Source organism: Sorex araneus, chromosome 4 (genome assembly GCF_027595985.1).
Source record: "Sorex araneus isolate mSorAra2 chromosome 4, mSorAra2.pri, whole genome shotgun sequence".
Classification (NCBI taxonomy): Eukaryota; Metazoa; Chordata; class Mammalia; order Eulipotyphla; family Soricidae; genus Sorex; species Sorex araneus.
Genome location: NC_073305.1, coordinates 172,694,478 through 172,714,959, shown reverse-complemented (window position 1 = coordinate 172,714,959; position 20,482 = coordinate 172,694,478). Strand labels below are relative to the sequence as shown.

Below are 20,482 nucleotides of genomic sequence, written 5' to 3'. Positions count from 1 at the left end.
CAGTTTAGCCATAATATAAATTTTATGACTGAGACTAAAAAACATGAATACAATATTTGTATTTTTGTAGGAAAAAAAGGATTTTAAAAAATGAATAAATAGGATCACCTAATTATTCATGGCAGAAAAAGTTTTCTCAGCTCATTTTGTTCTGTTTTGCTTTTACATTATCTTACATTAATTAAATAGAGAAAATTCTAGTATGTGTGAAAACTTCCTACATAAAAGTACATTTCTGTCATTGTAATTTATTATCCCACTGTAAACCACTGTCGATATTGTTTGTGGACATACTTGGCTATGCTCAGGGCTTATTCCTAGTGTTGAGGTTAGGGATCACTCCTGGTGGTGCTCAGAGAACCACATGGGTTGCCACGGATGAATCTGGATCGACCATAGGCAAGGCAAATGTCCAACCCACTGTACTATCACTCCAGCCCCAAATCACGATCACGATCACAAAATCCCATTGTTCGTCAATTTCTCGAGCGGGCTCCATAACTTCTCCATCTGTCCTATCCCTGAAATTTTAGAAGCCTCTCTCCATTTGGCCTTCCCAACAATGCCAATATTGGAGGCTCTTTCAGGGTCAGGGACCCAGCTTGTTACTGGATTTAGCATACGAATACACCATGGGAAGCTTGCAAGGCTGTCCCATGTGGGTAGGAAACTCTCAGTAGCTTGCCAGTTTCTCCCAGAGGGAGAAATAGGTTGTGAAATACCTTCTGGGAGTTTGCTTTTAAGTCTCTGGATGTTGGCCGTTGATGGGATTACACACACCTGGGTTCCTCTGCCAGTACCTTCATGCGTGAGGCCTGTCCAAACGTGTGGAGAGGGGCCTCTAGGATGGCTGTGGCTAGGTTCTGGTGGTCTTCAGCCACCAGGAGCTCTGCTGGGGCAGGGAGGAAAACTGGAGCCCATCCCCTCCGAGGGGCCCCCGGAAACACAGCCTGGCATGCGGCAAGACACTCTCTGCCCCAAATATGATATCTTAAATACAATTATAAGTGTTTCATTGTTTAAAAATGAGAAATGATTTTAGTGTAGTACACATATAAAACCAAATTTAACATTACCTGGGTCTGAGCAATAGTATAGCAAGCAGGGCACTTGCCTTTCATGTAGCCAACACCGGTTTGATCCCTAGTACCACATACAGCGCCTGAGAACTACCAGGAGTAATCTCTGAGTGCAGAACTAGGGGTAAACCCAGGACATTGTTACAATCTATATCAGCACTTACTTATCTATGAAATGAGGTCCATCACCAAATACACATCTGCTTGTTGGCTGCTGTTGTCAGCAGCTGACATCTTACCTAACATAGCATAGAGATACAAAATAGTAACATCATATCTTGAAGGAGTTCATCTTTGAGTATATGAAATCTTCTTACCCTTGATATCTCCTCAATCTCTTCCACTGTATCACTGTCATCCAGTTGCTCATCTATTTGCTCGAGCGGGCACCAGTAACATCGCCAATGTGAGACTTGTTGTTACTGTTTTTGGCATATTGAATATGCCATGGGGAGCTTGCCAGGCTCTGCCGAGCGGGCGAGATACTCTCAGTAGCTTGCCAGGCTGTCCAAGAGGGGCGGAGGAATCGAACCTGGGTCGGCCTCGAGCAAGGCAATCACCTTATCCACTGTGCTATCATTCCAGCCCCAATCTCTTTACAAAGGGAAAAGTATTGACAGCAATAAAAATGTTGCCCTAACTTACAACTTGATGTCAAACTGGAATCTTTCTAGATGTCTTCTAAAATGAGGAAACCAAGTCCACCAAATGTCCATTGGAATGAGGTCATGGTTTGAACACAATATGATTATTTGGCTTTATCCTTCTCTCTCTCTCTTTCTCTCTCTCTCTTTCTCTCACTCTCAAAAACTCTCTCAGGAAATAAGAACAAAGAATTTTTAAAGTTTTCTCCCAATTCTCTTAACATATGATAGCAAAAAGCAATATCATTTTGGCAGACTCTCCCAGAAAGCAGCCCCAAATGGCAAAGAAGCACTAACCACAGCAGTGATTTGCTACATCACAGGCAGTAACCATTGGCACCTGTAGTAGTCTTTAAACACTTGGCTTTTCACTATGACCATATTCCTTCACACATGTCAGTATAACCCAGCAGAGGCAGGCCAGTTATAGAGAGAACGTGAGAGGTAGATATCACATTTGGCTGACCTCTTCATAAACAAGTAAGTGTGACATTTTCAGAAATACTTGGATAAGCTCAGATACACTATAAGTAAGCAAGAACAATGCAGCAGAATCAGAGAGACTTTACATGATCATCATTGTCTAGTTATTATTAAGTAATGATGATAAAATGATAAAATGCTTCATGCTCAATCTCCTCAGTACAATATTTCTTATAATTATGTTTCATAAGTTTGTAGTCTTCATTCTCCATAGCTCACATTTCCATCTGTTTGAGAGCATCAGAATCGAGGTAGATTAACCTGATGGCGCTGGAGTGGGAAGGGTGTTTGCCTTGAATGCAGCTGACCTAGGTTTTTATCCCTGGCACATAATATGGACCCCCACGTGTGCAAGGAGTAATCCTGAGCACAGAGCCAGGAGTAACTCTTGAGCACCACATGCCCCCCTGCAAACAAACAAACAGAACAACCTTTTTAAGGATATTGAGAGAATTAGTTCTGCAAAACCAAGTCTCGTTCTTTTGAAAATGGCAATTACGAGGTTTTTCTTAAAACAAGTACTTATCATGAAGGGATCACTAAGAAAATTATGGTTGGAGCCATTGGTCAGGATGGGAGATATGTGCCAAAAGTAGATAATGGACCAAACAAGATAACCTCCCAGTATCTGTATTGCAAATCATAATGCCCAAAAGTAGAGAGAGAGTATGGGGAATACTGTGTGCCATGGAGGCAGGGGTAGGGTGGAAAAGGGAGAGTATACTGGGGATATTGGTGGTGGGGAATGTGCACTGGTGGAGGGATCGGTGTTTGATCATTGTTTGATTGTAACCCAAACATGAAAGCTTGAAATTATCTTATGATTCAATAAAAAATAAAAAAAATGTAAAAAAACCAAGTACTTATCAATAAAGCAAACATTTTACAAAGGTAATTAAAAGAACTGAATATATGTATATCATCTGCTCTGGAACATATACCCAGTATAGATTTTCCTGCTTACATAATACCTACAATTTATCGCTCATAGAAGAAAGAAAACAGTTCTTCCTCAAAGATTTCATTCTTTGAGGAACAATGGCTTACTTTTATAAACATATTAAGTGTGTTCATAAAGACTTACACTTATATACATATTAAGTATCTGAACCTACCAGTATTATATTGAAGAAGTCAGAATGACACTTTGTAGCACTGTGCCAATTTTATACATTTTAATAATTTTCTTAATCCCAGTATATGTTTTGGCCTTGACTCCACATGCCAAGAAAACATTTTTTCTTTATGCATTTATTTCTATTTCTATGCTAACTTCTTCTCAGAACACTTTGAAATGTCCTGCCGCTCTAATTCTGATGATGAGAAAATTAGCCACTACTATTGCTGTTCTTACAACTGCAAGTACAGAATGGGAAAATTTCATGAGAATATTCAGACTACTGCTATTCAGCTTCCTAGAGAAGTTCTATGATTAAAGAACTTTAGCAGGTACACAAAATTATACTCTAGCCAGAATAAGAGATAGCACTGTAGCACTGTAGCACTATTATTCCGTTGTTCATCAATATGCTCAAGCAGGTACCAGTAATGTCTCCATTGTGAGACTTGTTGTTACTGTGTTTGGCATATCGAATACACCACGGGTAGCTTGCCAGGCTCTGCCGTGTGGGTGGGATACTCTCAGTAGCTTGGCAGGCTCTCCAAGAGGGACAGAGGAATCAAACCCGGGTTGGCCGCGTGCAAGGCAAATGCCCTACCCGCTGTGCTATCACTCTAGTCCCCTTTATGAATATTGTTAGAAAATTGAAAATTAAGCAATATATTGAGTATATACATTTTATAATATATAAAAATCCAAATACCTATGAAACATAAGTGACACTGAAAATTCCATCACATACATATATATATGATCGAAAAAGAAGAGCAAAAATTTTAGAAAACATCATGTACAATTGCAAAAATCACAAGCTGAATATCTATCCCACAAACACAAAAATTAATTTGAAAGAATATACACTCTCCTATGTTCACTGTAGCACTTAGTACAATAGACAAGATATGGAAACAACCCAAATTCTAAATATGGATGAATAAATCAAGAAGTTGTTGTATATATACACAGTGAAAAATATGCAGCTCTAAAAGAATAAAGAAATAAAAAATAAAGTCATGCAATTTTCCATAAGATTCTGAATACAATCCTGAAGTAAAGTCAGAAGTAAAGGTATAGATGCAGAATGATCTCTCTCATACGTGGGACTTACAGATATATACCTAACAAAGAGCCAAAGGCAACACAATGGGGAAATCTATACAACTGAGTTTGTGGGGGTGGGTTAAAAGGGAATACCATTGAGGTCCCTGGGATAGGAAGTGGGTACACTGCTGATGGGTGTGGTGTTCAAATTATATAGACAGAAAACCATCATTAGCATCATATATGTCACAGAACCTCATTAATAAAAAAATAGGGGAAAAATCATAGATTAAAGGCATCATATTAGCCATCCTGTGTGAGATCATTTGATCAAACTCTCAAGTTTAGCTAGCCCTTTATATATAAAGGAAGGGCTACCCAATTTATGTCTACATATCTATACAACATACATATATATTTGTATTTCCATTTTCCTTATTACCCGTCCTTCTACCAATACCTCATTAAGATTTCTGAGCTTTGGAAGTGTGAGGACATAAATACTCCCTTGCTTTTAGATCTGCTTGTTGTTTTTCTTCTTGAGGGATGGAGACATTGAAAGAGGAAAAGTACACAATGAAAAGGATCATTCTTCAGAGCAACACATATTCTGACAACTACTTACCGCCTTTTCCAATAGCATCGTCTTGTCATCAACCTCTCTACTCTTGCCTTGCTCTCAGGGCGGTGATAAGTGCTACTCTCAAGATACCCTTGCACAAATAGTTCTGGGGCACTTTTAATCCACCGGGGTGGGGTGTCTAGATTAGCGTTTTTTGAGAGCACATACATGTTCAACATGCATGGTGTGTGTACGTGCACATTTGTGTGTGTGTGAGTGTGTGTGTGTGAAAGAGAGAGAGAGAGAGAGAGAGAGAGAGAGAGAGAGAGAGAGAGAGGTGGGAGGGGGAGAGGGAGGGAGAGAGAGGTTGACTCTTACCTTCCGATGAGTGAGAACTCTCCCACCACCCCGAGGCGCCTCATGGCACTGAGGAGGCCGCGGACGGTCATGCCCTCGCAGAAGCACACCACCACCCTGGCCTTGGGCAGCCGCTCTCGGAGCTTGCGCAACAGTCTGTCGAAGCTCTTCTCCCCGGCATTGCTGTAGATTTTGTCTGAATGGGCGATGCAGAGACCTTCCTGGGCAGCCAGCTCTTTGAAAGCGTCCATGCCACTCTCTCCATAATTCCCTGGACAAGAAACAAACAAGGAGGAGATGTTCAGGACCACGTGGAGGCAGCCACGCATCCCACGCTGGAATATGGACTATTGGACTCACAGAGGGTGGCAAAGGACAGTCTTGCCAAACAATTTGCAATAACTGGAACTGAAAGAAGATCTGAATGGATTCAAGAGAATAATCAAATGTAATCAAACGTTCAGCTCTGTGAAAATAGTCAGAAACTTACTGAGCTGTAATGTCCACAGGGAAACGAGTTTTGAGACATGAGATGCCCTATTTTACAAGTGTGATGAATAGCGGCTGTCCCAGATTTGATCAGTGTGGGAGAGATGGCACGCGGGGGTGGGGCATTCAGCCAACGCAGTGAAGAGGCCTGTACATTGGCAAGTGACCTTAGCTGGCAGTCAGACAGAATCAGAGGCAAACACCCAGGGACCCCAGAGCCCTGCAACTTTTCCATGAAGAGGAAGCAAAGCTAATGCGACCTCTTTACCAGGTCAGCTACAGTGTTTAGTAGAAATCCAGAATCCTTGGATAAAGTGGATTATGGGAGCATTGACCCATTAGTTTTGATTTCATTTTAGTGTCATTCATAGAATAAAATATAATTCATATTAGTCCACATACTTTCTGGTCACAGTTTTGGCCTGTTATCATGGTTCATTATCTCTCATAAGGATACCCAACGTTTCAGTCTGTTTACTTTGACCTTTCTCTTCTTTTTTGGTGTGAGGACCACAAACAGTAGTGTTTGGATATCACAGAGAGCATTCAGCTGTGCTTAGGAGGCCATTTGGTGCCAGATATTGAACCCGGCCCTTATCCCTGCAAGGTATGTGCTCTGTCCCTTGATCTACATCCACAGTCCTGATTTATTCCCTTCTAATTCTTATTCTACAAGCTCAGATATTCTACAGTTGTATCCCAAGATTCTTCAATAGCGTAAAATCTGCATATCTATTCGCCTCACCTTTTGCCATTTTCCTTCTCATTTGTCACTCATCCTCATAATTATTCCCTTACAAATTCATTAGCTGTTTTGTGAGGACTTTTTGTGTTTTCTTTCTTTTATTTTTTGTTTCTGTTTTTTTTGTTTGTTTGTTTGTTTTGCTTTTCACAGTGCCAAGGGTTGAACCAGATTTCATCCATGCAAGCTATGCATTTATCACTGACTGAGCCAAATCCCCAGTCCTAATTCATGATTTGTGCTGTTGGTATTACTGACTTTTACAAAAGACTAATGCTAGTTAAACCAGATCATTCACTACTCGAAGCTATATCTGAGCACCTAAACAAAGATAGAAAAATAAAATCACAACCTCACTGACTTGTTCTGTTTAAAGTTATTGAGGATACATACTCAATAAAGGGGCATCCAATATTGTGAGTAAATTATACTACATCTCCCATGTAAGTAATCTCCACGTCAACATGATTACTTATACTCATTCTTATATCTTCACATCTCCAAAATACTCATCCCAGCACTGATCCCTGACTCTAGCTAATATTTTCACTTCAAATATTGATCAGAAGACAGAAACTATTAAAAAAAAACAAGCTATTTCAACCACATACACTGTAATATCTAATACCTTTTTCATTATCACTAATATTTTCTGGAGACCCTTGTTTCAAGTTTCTGCCTTAAAATGAAGTCAACTTCTTCTTATGAACATTAAATTCTGCCACAAAATGAAGTCAACTTCTTCTTATGAACATTAAATTTTGCCTCCTTAATAAATTAATTCAATGATTTTCTTCCATAAATATCCGTTTCTTTTATAAAATCAATTTTTCTCTTTCTGTGATGTTTGTTTTAAAAAAAGAAGAAAAAAATCCTGGGACTCTTTGATCCATTTTAATTCCTATCTCATTTACAATTACTGCAGTAATAGCTTCTAAGGTCAATGTGTTTGCCTCACCATTTTTCATTCTTTCCCTTACCATTCTTTTCCAACACTTCACAGTCTTCTCTTATCAAACTATTCTCTTGTCAAGGTCACCACTCATTTCTCTGTTGCCATATCCCCTGATCTGTCTTTGTCTTCATCAATCACTCAACTGCATTCAACACTAGCCACACTCTCCTAGAAACATTTTATTCTCTTGGTGTCTGTGACACAACCTTCTTTGGGCTTCCTCATCACTCACAGATTATTTTTTACTGCTAGATTGTCCTTCCCTGTTCACCCTAAATGTCATGCCAAACTCATTTGTGGGATATAAAAAAAAGTAGTATGAGACTATTAACAAGGACAGTAGAAACATGGGCCAGGAAGACGGGCCCACAGTTGGGAGCTTGCCACAAGTGTATGTGTGTGTTTGGGGGTGGGGAGGGAGCAGCAATCAGGCAGTTTAGGATAGAGAAGGAACTAGTAGCACAATGATAGTTGGAAATGGTCCCTCTGAAATAAAACTGAGTGTTGAAAGCAGGTATAAAAAGTATAAACTTTCTGTACTAACCATCATGCCTAAAAGGAAAGAGATAATGAGAGAGAGGAGAGACACAGAGAGAGAAGATAAGAGAAGTTCTTGTCACAGAGGCACTCTGGGGGAGAGGATAATGGGAGAGAAACTGGGGACGTTGAAAAATCTACACTGGAGGGTGTTGGAACATTGTATGACTGAAACCCAATCATGAAAAACTTTATAAGTGTGTATCATCTGATGATTTAATTTTTTTTAAAAAAAGACAGGGAAAATGTCATGCCAATAAGAATACATGGGTATATATTTCTCCCACCTTTACAGTCCCTAAATGTTCCTAAACTCATTATACATGTAATTCCTACTACCCATCCTTTGCACTTCCCAGTATAGCTGAAAAGTAGCATTATATTTTGCAAAAAATGGGGTGCTGTAGATCATTTGTGCCTACATTTTGCATTCTTCACCCCTAAACGTGTGTGTGTTTTGATTAGCAAAATAATAAAGGGATGTAATCTATGCTCAATACCTACAAACTCTTATGTGGTACATACAACTTCTATTCTAATAAACTTTAAGAGAAAAAAAATGTCATGTCACAATTTGATCCTCAGAAACTCTTTATTCTTTATATTCTGACTTCTAAGTTTCCTATCCAGTCACATTTCTTCAAATACCATTTGAATATCATGTTGAATTCCAAATATAGTTTTGAAAACTGTTCTGCCCTTAGAACAAAAGATCAGTATAATCTTCCACCTGACATTTCCATTTCCAGACATCTCAACTCTAACATCTCTAAAGTAGAGTTTTCGGTGCTGGAGAGATACTACTGGAGAAAGCTGCCACCACTTCTCAATATTGGAATCCCGTTGCTCATCGATTTGTTCAAGCGGGCACCAGTAACGTCTCTCATTGAGAGACTTATTGTTACTGGTTTTGGCATATCCAATACACACGGGTAGCTTGCCAGACTCTGCTGTGCGGGCTCGATACTCTCGGTAGCTTGCCGGGCTCTCCAAGAGGGACGGAGGAATCGAACTCGGGTTGGCCGCATGAAAGGCGAACGCCCTACCACTGTGCTATTGATCCAGCCCCAATATTGGAATAATATTCTGAAACAGAATAATACCAGAACTCTTTCCCTCATAATGCCACATTGTACATGAGCTAAGCCTTCCTACTTGCCCAGTCCCACACCTGCCCATTTCTCCTCCATCTTATCTTAGTTATCTGTCCTTTTTCTTGCCAGATTACCCAAAATTCATTCGTATCCCTATGTTAGCTTTTTTTTAATTATCTAAAAGCATTCTCTTGTACAGATGTTTTTGTTGATTATGTTTGAGGTTAAATATCACCTTCTCTGAAAAAACCTTTCATGATCAAATAGTTAAATGAACTTCCCAGTAAACTCAGATACTTTATTTTTTCTTACTGTACATCACTGTCACTGTCATCTCCTTGCCCATGGATTTGCTCAAGCGGGCACCAGTAACATCTCCATTGTGAGACTTATTGTTACTGTTTTTAGCATATCAAATACGCCACAGGGAGCTTGCTGGCTCTGCCATGCGGGTGGGATACTCTCGATAGCTTGCCGGGCTCTCTGAGAGGGATGGAGGAATAGAATATGGGTCAGCCAGTGTGCAAGGCAAATGCCCTACCTACTGTGCTATCACTCCAGCTCCTGAGAATATTTTTATTTCTCCCTAGAATATATGCATTATAAGAATGATTTGTATGACATATTTAAGAACATAACATTAATACTTAGAATAGAGCTAGGTAATAAACATACAATAAAACATGTATTTTTCACAGTTCAAAAGAGAAATGGGCAGATTATAAATAAGCAATTTGAACAAAAAATTAAAAGTGTGCAATAGGAAAATTTAAATTATTGAATCTCACTAGTTGAAGAAAGTAAAATTTTAAAGGTGCTAATTTTTCACCTACCAGATTGCCAGAATTTAAAAATCCATGACACACAGGATTAGTAAGAAACAGATATATCAATACTTGATGGACATAACTTTGAATATTTGGCATAAAATTTAGCAATAGTTTTCAAGATCCTTTAATGTAAATGTACCATGAGAACATTAATTGTGAAGTGATCTAATTTTAAATAATATTATCCAAAATAGATCTAGGATTTAAATGCCAAATACTATAAAATTTCATGGACATTGTCACTAAATCTATGAATACTTTCCCATATATGTTTAATAAGTATTTCTAGTTTAATATTTTATAAAATTAAATTAATTTGCCTTTTAATTTAGTCAACTTCGGTAGATTAATGCAGTCCATTGAAACTCAAATGGAAGCATTAGTGAGTCACAAAATTCTCAACTCCAGGGATTGTGGAAACATATGGTTTAGACAAGAGGCAGTGGTTGATTATAAGGGAGAAAACCACCACTAGCAAATAAATGCCTCTTCTCCTGCAGAGGAGGGCACAATAAAGGCAGCTAGATGCTTTTTTCTCCAAATAAATACAAGTTCAGGAATCTAAAAGGTAAAAAGACATGTCTAGCCAAACTTTCCAGCCAAAGATACTATCAGTTTGTCAGAGATGATAGTAAGAGGAATAACTTTACTGCTAAAATGCTCACCTTCATATTTCAATCTGAGAAACAATTTTCTTTCTTTGTCAAAAACATGAAGACTCAAAAGGATGAGCCTCACCAGAGAACGGACTGGCAGGAAAACCCAGATATGCGGACACCCATGACTGAGATCTCCAAGCCTGCTTGGATCTAAACTGGGGCTCCTCCCCCCAGATCCCCAGTTTTCCAGAAGCTTGGCAGTCACACCCACAAACTGCCCCTGGCGCCATGTAATCTAATCAATGGCCAAGACCCAGAGACTATAAACTAAAGCTCCTGGAAGAGAGTGGCACCAAATTTCCTGGACATTATAGTCTATCCATAACAAGCAATACAAAACAAGTTGTTTAGCATTGCCTTTTTGGCAGGTTTGAGTGGTGGTGAAACTGGTGTCAAAATATCAAATGTAACCAAAGTAGAGAGAGTATGGGGAAACTGTCTGCCACACAAGCAGGGGAAGAGTTGGAATGTGGTGGGGGCAGGGAATACTGGGGATTTTGGTGGTGGAAATTGTGCACTGGTGAAGGGATGAGTGTTTGATGATTATATGACCAAAGCTCAAACATGAAAGCTTTGTAGCTGTATCCCATGGTGTATCAAAAAAGAGGGGTGGAATAATAATAAAATAATTAAGTTAACATTCAGAAAAGAATAAAAAAAACTAATGTGGAGTTCACACCCAATTCAATTAACTTAATCAATGGCTGAATAAATAGCAGTACTCCTAGATTATTAAAAATAAACATGAAGACTCAATGATGTATGCATTCAAATGAGGAAACCCCTTTAATGTTACGGACAGACATGCACTCTCCCAGCTCCTCAGTTTACAAACAAAGCAGTGGAGTCTCCGAGAAGTGAAATGGCTCAACATTGGCCATGAAGCACATTTGTGTTAGAACTGAACGTTCTACATAAACTGATGCCTTGATTACTAGCTGATTTATCTTTTACACTCACAAAAAAGGCATCAAATGTGCATAATTTCAGAATCTAATAAAATTCCTGTGTATGTAATTTAGTCTCAAACTTGCACATTAACACTGCTCACTGATGCTTAAACTCTCATAGTTCCTAAAAGATTTGAACTAACATAAACATTTCCATAATGGTTATTTCCATAATGGTTATACCTATATAGGAATAGCAAGAATAGTAACTTCATCTACCAAACTGCCAGAATTTTAGAACTCTTGGCATACAATATTATCAAGGAACAGACTTTTCCAGATTTTTATGCTTTGGATGTGTGTGTGGCGGGGGGTGGTGATGGGAATGGTGGGATGGATCAAAGAAGAGATGGCTACGACAATGACTGAGGGATGTGGTCAGGCTGTACCTGGAATAGGTGCTTATAAGAGGTAAGTGGCATTTATGGTGCCCTATTAACAACAGTATGGTGAATCATATTGCCTAAAGGAGGGGGGGTGAATAAAAGAAAATAGTACCTACCTTAGAGGTAGGAGCAGGGCAGAAGAGAAACTGGGGACACTGGAGGGAAGTGGACACTGTGAAGGAACTGGTGTTGGTACATTGTATGCTGGAAACTAAAAAAATTAATTGCTTTTATACAGATATAGATATGTTCACTACTCTGTTCATAGCAGTATTATTTACAATAGCCAAACTATAGAATCAACATAAATGCCCATCAATAGATAACAAAATAAAGAGCTTGTGGTGTGTGTATATAACTATATATATGTATATATATATAGTTAAAGTATATATATGTATGTGTGTGTATATATAATATATACTCAATGGAATACTACTTGTCATTAAAAAAGATCAAGTTGTGCCTTTTGAGAAAAAAATGAGTAAAATTTTAGATGGTTCTGCTAAGTGAAGTACGTGCAGAAGTGAAGATAATTTCCAGATGAAATCACTCAAATGTGTAATATGAATCACTAAAGAAAATGAACTAGCAAGAAACAACAGAATTAATCTGAGTCAATGAAACTACCATAGGGAAAGAGGAGGGGGTGGGGTGGCCAGAAGAAGTGAGCAGAAGGTCTTTGGAAGGCTGGGGTGGCACTAGAATGAGGGGTAGGAGTGGTAACAGTTGCACACATAAAACATATGGTGCTGAAATTCCATAATATTATTTACCAAAGAAAAGACAATAGAATTTTCAGTAATTGTCTCCATAAATATGAACTTATTTTTCTAAAAAGATTTATTTTACTCATTATAACTATAAATAACGATACACAGACCATACAAAATAGGAAGCACCAAAGAAGCTTAAAACCATATTGAGTTGCTATAGAGTTACTGACCTGACTGGCACAATTATAACAATTTAGTAGAGGTACTATGGGCTATGAATTCAGAAAAACTGTCTAAAGAAAGCACTACTTGTTGGCATGGAGAAAAGTGGATCCTTATACAACACTACACAAAAATGCAAATTGGTGAAGTCACTATGGAGAAAAGTAGAATTACCATAATATTCAGCAATCTTACTATACATACATACATTTAAATGAAGCAGGTATCTCAGAGAAATGTCGGCACAGCCACATTTATTGTGGCATTATGCAAATAGCCAAGATATGAAAACAACGGAAGTATAGATCAGTGGGTAAATGGATGACATACAAGGAAGATTATCCATCAAAAGGAAGCGAATTGTACCATTTTCAATAACATGGATGAACCTGAAAATATTTATGCTAAGTTAAGAGGCTAGATATAGAAAGATAAATATTGTATGACCTTACTTATATATGCAATCTAAATATGTCAAACTCAGAATCAGAGAGTAGAACTATGCTAATCAGAGGGTGGGAGTGGAGTCAATAAGATGTTGTCAAAGGATGCAAACTTTCAGCTATAAAATGATTAATTTCTATGAATATAATGTACAGAAATAGGATTTAATGATATATATTAGTATACAGTTACTAATTTTGTAAATCTGAAATTTTCTGTTAAAATATACCTTACATGATCTCACCACAACAATAAGCTAAATGTGAGGTGATGGATGCGTGATTACATTGTGCAATGTGTTCAGATATCAAAATATCACAGTGTATGTAACATCTTAAACATACACAAATTTAATTTCCCAATTATATTTCAGAAAAGGTAAAGGAGTAAAAACAAAGAGTCTTTACTGTTATCTTAGAATACAAATAAATCTTCCACAGATGAAAAGAAAAGGGGAAAGAGGAAAACTAGGAAACGTGTACACTTTGCCTGCCTACCAGGTCATGAGCAAACAATGCCGGGTGGGAAGTAACATGCTCAACATTCAGCCATCCTCAGCTTTATCTTCTCCTTCTAACTTGCTACTCAAACTTTCTCTTCCTTTCCTAGTATTAAAGAAGTTATGTGAACACTTCACATAAGGTCTAGAAGAAATCACAAGTATATAAAGAACATTCATCATACAGGCCTTTAAAAATAAAAAGGAATTATAATTGCAAATACTAAGTTCTGGTAAAGAACTGCATATCTGTCAATTACAAAATGAGATTAATCAAGTTTAAAAAGATCCCTAGATTTTATATTTTAAAAAATAGTCTAGAAATATTGGACAATTGACTCTTCCTTCAATTTGATGAAAAATGAGGACTCATTTACTCATCATAACATTTACTCATTTCATTTACTCATCATAACATTATAAAATTATATCATCACTTTTACAGATAAAGACATAAAAACTCTGAGACGCTAGAGAATTTTCCCAAGGCCATAGAGTGGTGAATATAGGATTAACACTGCACTCAACATTGCACTTGATTATAGTCAGGTTTATATAGCCTCTTACCCAGACTTAAAAATATAGCTGTAAAAGCACAATAAAAATACATAAAAATAACAACAATGATAAATTGTATATGATATATGTGAAATGAACAAAACCATAATTCTAGATTTCAAGTTAAGAAAATGGATAAGACCAATAAATGACCCTTGGGGAAAGTAGAAATAAAACTGTACTTTGAGTAATATAAGCAAGGGATTTGCTTTCAGGCTGAATGGTAATAAATGAGAATTGACAGAAGATTTTTTTAAGACAAAGAGTAGATAGGTCCCACTGGATCAGAAGGTTTCTGGTTTATGGAATGAGATTCTATTTTATGGATCTCCAGTGAAACATATGGCATACCACTACAAGACTGCAATATGGAAATGTGTTATATATTGCTATGTGGTAACAGATTTTATAACAAGCTTTATCACTGTTATGGTATTGCGTAAAACCTAGAGAGTATGAGAGAAAGGCATCTGACAAGAATCATCAAGCAAAAAATTAAAATAGGTTGCAATATCTTCATTTCGATTAGAGTTAAATTATTAAAAAAATATAAAGTTGAGCTATTCTTCTCTAAATCAGTAAATTCTATAATACTAGGTGTCTAAGCATAATTTATGGGGACATTTGTGAGCTAACAGGGTTATAACAACCCATTCTCTAAATAATAATGAAAATAATTAATCAACTGAAGTGGTCAGAAATAATATCATTACTGCCTATAGAACAGAAGATCTTAAAAAGTTACTGAAATGGGGAAAAAATTAAACTACCATGAAGAGAAAAAACAGTACAACTCTGAATTTTTCAAAGCTAGCCATGATTTTAATAAACTAAATATAATTATTATTCAATAAAATCAACAGGCATTCACTTATAAGATATTGATTATTAGGATTTTATAGCATATTGTTACCAAATAAGAAAGCTATGGATTAAAATTGTTCTAGGTCTCAAACTGTATCAAATGTCATCTTGAGCAAAAACATAGATACTGATTGTTTTTCTTTTATTCTTAAAATCATTGGGCATGTGTTTAAGAAAAAATATGAACTTTATTAAGTTAATAAAGTAGCATTCCTATCACCATATTGAACCAAGTTCAAATTCTGTTAGTACATTCAATACATCTTATAAATTATTTTGGTCATAAAATCATATTTAATATAATGCATTCATACATATTTCTGCCTCAGTTACATTTGAGAAAGCATCCAAACAAGGGAAATATGTAGGTTATTTCTTCACCTAACACACCCCAAAAAAGGGGGAAATTTTTTTCAAAACTTCAAAGATTCATTAGATTATATTCTACTTCCCTAAATCCCTGCTTTATTTTACTTCTACATTCTGTCCTTGAACTGAAGCGATAGCGCATCGGGTAGAGCGTCTGTCTTGCATGCTGCCAACCCCGGTTGGATTCCTCCATCCCTCTCGGAAAGCCTGGCAAGTTACCAAGAGTATCCCACAGGCAAGGCAGAGCCTGGCAAGCTCTCCATGGCATATTCAATATACCAAAAACAGTAACAACAGGTCTCACAATGGAGACATTACTGGTGTCTGCTCAAGCAAATCGATGAGCAATGGGACGACAGTGCTACAGTGCTATATTCTGTTCTTAGTATTCTATAGCAGTCTCAGCATCCCCCTTAAGAAGTCTCTTAGTCATTGATGCACTCAGTACAATCGCTAGGATATTGAATCAACCTCTGTGTCCAACAACAGATGACTAGATTATTAAGATGTGGTATGTATATATATACACAGTGGAATACTATGCAGCTGCAAGGAATGATGAAATCATTGTGCTGCAACCTGGTTGACACTGGAAAAGATCATGTTGCATGAAGTCAGAAGAAGAAGAAAAAAAAACAGGATGATATCACTTATCTGTGGTATACAGCAGTATTGACGAGGAAATGTAGTAAAAGGGAGATCCCAGTGTTTAGAGAGGAAAAAGAGAAGGAAAAAAACCAAGAGGGGTTTCAGGGGGGGCGGGGGAGAAGAGAATAGGAACTAATGGGTGAACAGGCATCAGGACTTCAGTTATACTGGTGGTATGTGTGAGTGGTACAACCATATATCTAAACACATGCTTGACAAAACTGAAAATATGAGATTTCAGCTGCAACCACTGAAATGTTGCAATGTGCCTGTCAAGCCTATCCTGTCAGGGATAGGGTGGGAGGGGGGTGGGGAGGGCATATGAGAACACTGGGGGAGGGAATTTGACACTGGTGTTGGGATTGGTGATGAAGTATTATATGCGTAAAATTCAACTATCAATAACTTTGTAAATCACAGATCTTTTAAAAAGGAAAGAACTCCCTTAGGTGTTGGCTGAGTGCCTGTCCATGGTGCTGATTTGTATGCCTCCTGATCCATATTAAACAAATAATGTAACATTTTTAAACATAATTGTACTGAATTAAATTTATTTTAGCACATTATGGAACCATAATTTAATGTTTAACTACTATCACTCGCATTCCTCGATCCCTCTCGGAGAGCCCGGCAAACTACCAAGAGTGCCTTGCCCGCACAGCAGAGCCTGGCAAGCTCCCTGTGGCGTATTCGATATGCCAATAACAATAACAACAAGTCTCACAATGGAGACGTTACTGGTGCCTGCTCGAGCAAATCGACGAACGACGGGATGACAGTGACAGTGACTATCACTCTAAGTAAATTCTTCCATTCAACCTAAATTACTGACATTAAAATATGGGGCATGAAACACTGAGCTTGTGTTTGCACACAGGGAGGTCAGGTCTGATCCCTGGCACTTCTCAGCCCTGTGAACATCACCAGGAGTGATCTCCAAGCATGGCTGCCAGTATTTGTCTCTTAGCACTGCCTGGTGCAGTTACACATCAATAATAACACACATATGCATATGTATATATACATATGCATATGACATATGCATATATGCATATACAAATATATAGTAATTTTCTCTTCATTTTTAGCAAATTTGGGTATCAGTTGCTTTGACTCTAACAGTATTGTTGTTTTTGTTCTAGTTCTGTGGTTGTAATTTCTTTTTTGGAATTCACAGTTCACAGAAACAACTCCCATTTCCAACTTTAACCTTTCTTGATAACCCTCTATTTGTTTGGCTCTCCCATTTAACAATGAGAGAATATTATAAAAACTCCCCCGCCCCCCAGGCTCCATCTGCACCTCTGTAGTCAGCATTACAGATCTGGTCATTCAGATGTGCCTGAGTCATCACTTGCCTTTGGGGTATGCAAGGAAATTTCTGTACAAGGTCACTTAAGGAACTGCCTTACAGGTCAGTTAGAGAGAGCAAGAGGGGATTTCTCTCTTCCTTGGTTTTAATCCTACTTCTAACTATTCCAATTTGATTAGAAATATCTATATATTCCAAGTAGAAGAAGCAGATTTACAAAAAAAAAAGTGACTAGTTATCTCTAGGTAATAGGATTAGAGTCGACAGTTTCTCCCTTCTGCACTGGCAGATACATCTTGTTGAGGATCTAAAGGTGACCAGATCTAGTTTGACGGTGGATGAGATGAGATTGGTTTTATAGCCTTCTTCTATAAGCTTTCATGGTCTTGCTTGTAAAATGAGGCTCATATTTTTTTTCAGTGGTTAGTTATGATTATTGCAGGTGTTAATGTATGCACAAAGATAGTATCACATAGAAAAATACAGACAGACAGCAAAGAACTGTGCCTATTTTTACTCTCCATCTCTCTCTAAAGTTTTAAAGTCTAAAATTGGACATAAAGCTTTAGCATTGCCCTAAGAGCCTTACATTTCTCTGTTTTCATGTTCCTATTTATAAAATCCAAGCTCGTGATTGTTTCTTTAGCTGCAGTGCTTCACTATCCACTCATGGTCACCTTGTTCCCAGGTTGTCCCTAGAATAATATTTTTCTGCCACACTTGAACAAAACAATTACTTCACTTTTATTTTGGGACTTGGAGTGTTTACACAATGCATTCAAAGTCTGTCTCTGAGTCCTGTCACTGAGTCTTCTTCAAATTTCACCTCTAAAGGCCTCATGATATCCATTTTAAAGTTTTATGCAATAATCCAGGCTGTTGATTCTCTAATTGTAGTTGTTTATGAAACTGGGAAAGATGAGGGAAAAAATGTGAGTAGAATTAAAACACAAACGTAGATGTATTATCTTTTTTAAAAGGCAGAATTTTTCCATTTAAGTTTTCACATAGAGGTGACAGACTGAGGCAGCTCTCTTGTAGGATTGAATGAATAGTCAAAACTAGGATGATTATTTATAACAACAAATTCAGGAAAAAAATCACCTTATTATACACAGACACACACAGAGACACACACAGACATACACAGACACACATACATAGACACATACCAGACACACACACACTTATGTGTTCTTTTAATGGTGATACTTAGCATGAAAAAAAGCACTCATGCACTATTAATTGTATAAAATGCTCTTATATTTTAGGTGGAGACTTTGTAATCATACTTTTCTTTTTTACTCAGAAGTTTCATTTTCAAAAATAATTTCAATTCCCACAAAATTCTAGTATTATGCTCTCTATAGCAGTACATAATAAAAAACACGGAAAAAAGTTTTTATACCATAGGAGACTATTTAAATAATTATATGTTTTACAAAAAAATAAGTCACTTTTTTCAAGGATGATGCAAAATTGTATTAAATGTCACAGAAAATATGCCATGTTGTCAATTATAAAAGGTTAAAAGTAGAATAAATATAAAACTAATTTTAATGCATAATATATCTATGGCAGGGCTACCCCTGGCATTTTCAATATGCCAAAAAACAGTAACAAGTCTCACAATGGAGACATTACTGGTGCCCGCTCAAGCAAATTGATGTACAATGGAACAACAGAGCTACAATGCAATATATCTATATTCATATAGAAAGTTTAAAGTATACAAATAAAAATATTAGTAGTAATCTTTCTTTCATAGTATCCAAGGTTTATTATCTATCAATATTCTCCATACCCTGATTTGATTTATTTCTCTATGTACAATCAATGAATGATATCATTCTATATCTGATCTTCTGTCTCTGGCTAATTTTGCCCAGCCTGATGCCATCCAATTCCATCCAAGTTGCTGCAAACGGCAAGAATTTTTTTTATTATTATGACTGCATACTACTCCAATTTGTATATATCCCAATATATTCCAATTTCTTTATCCTCTCTTCTGTTGTTGAACATTTGGGCTGCTTTCATATTCTGGTTTTTGTACTAAAAGCTAGTAGCAATCTTAGTTAGATAGTAGAATTCCATATTTATTTTTATAATTTTATTACTTTTTCTCTAATTTACCTGTAAATTTACCTGCATTGCACATACATTATTTTGCCAGTAATTTTGTAGTAAAAGTACATAGGGATTATAATTGAACCTAAGGGTAAGGGTCAGGGGTCTTGGGTTCATCTGTGGTATAGAGACACGGTATTGTAGATGAACTAAACCAGTAGACACAACACAACTGAAAGCATAAGACCCAGACCCAAACTACAATATTTAAGCTTAAAAACGTATCTGTCAAGGAGTCAGGTTAGTGGGTGGAGGAAACCTGGGATTGCTGGTGAAGGGATAAGCTCCCGGGGTGGTGGAATTGGAGATGGGAACACCACAACCCTGAAATTCTACTGTAAACAACTTTGTAAACTATGTCTAAATTTTTTTTTTGCTTTTTGGTCACAACTGGCGATGCACAGGAGTTACTCCTGGCTCTGCACTCAGGAATTGCCCCTGGCGGTGCTCAGGGGACCATATAGGATGCTGGGAATCGAACTGGGGTCGCCTGCGTGCAAGGCAAACGCCCTACCTGCTGTGCTATCACTCCAGCCCCTATGTCTAAATATTTTTAAATAAAAAAAATTAATATTGACTATAGTGCCAAGCACAATTATTTTGGAGTATTTGAAAAAGTTTTCCAGAAGAAAAAAAACTTCTCCCAATGACAATGCAATATTTATCCTCCTAATGAAAATTAAAAGTGCTAATGTTATTGGTACTATTCTTAAGTAGACTACATGTCATGTGGTAGTTCCTATGATAGCTACATACCTGGGTTGAAAGAACATGTGTTATGTTTACAGACAC

At 37.3% G+C, this 20,482-nt stretch overlaps 1 protein-coding gene across 1 annotated transcript in view; it reads right to left on the bottom strand.

The window, feature by feature from the left end:
• GRM1 (glutamate metabotropic receptor 1) overlaps positions 1 to 20,482 on the bottom strand; it is a 478,994-nt gene that overhangs the window by 337,698 nt on the left and 120,814 nt on the right. The window contains 1 exon segment of the mRNA XM_004608987.2: positions 5,308 to 5,557. Within this exon segment, the coding sequence (XP_004609044.2) occupies positions 5,308 to 5,557 (250 nt within the window).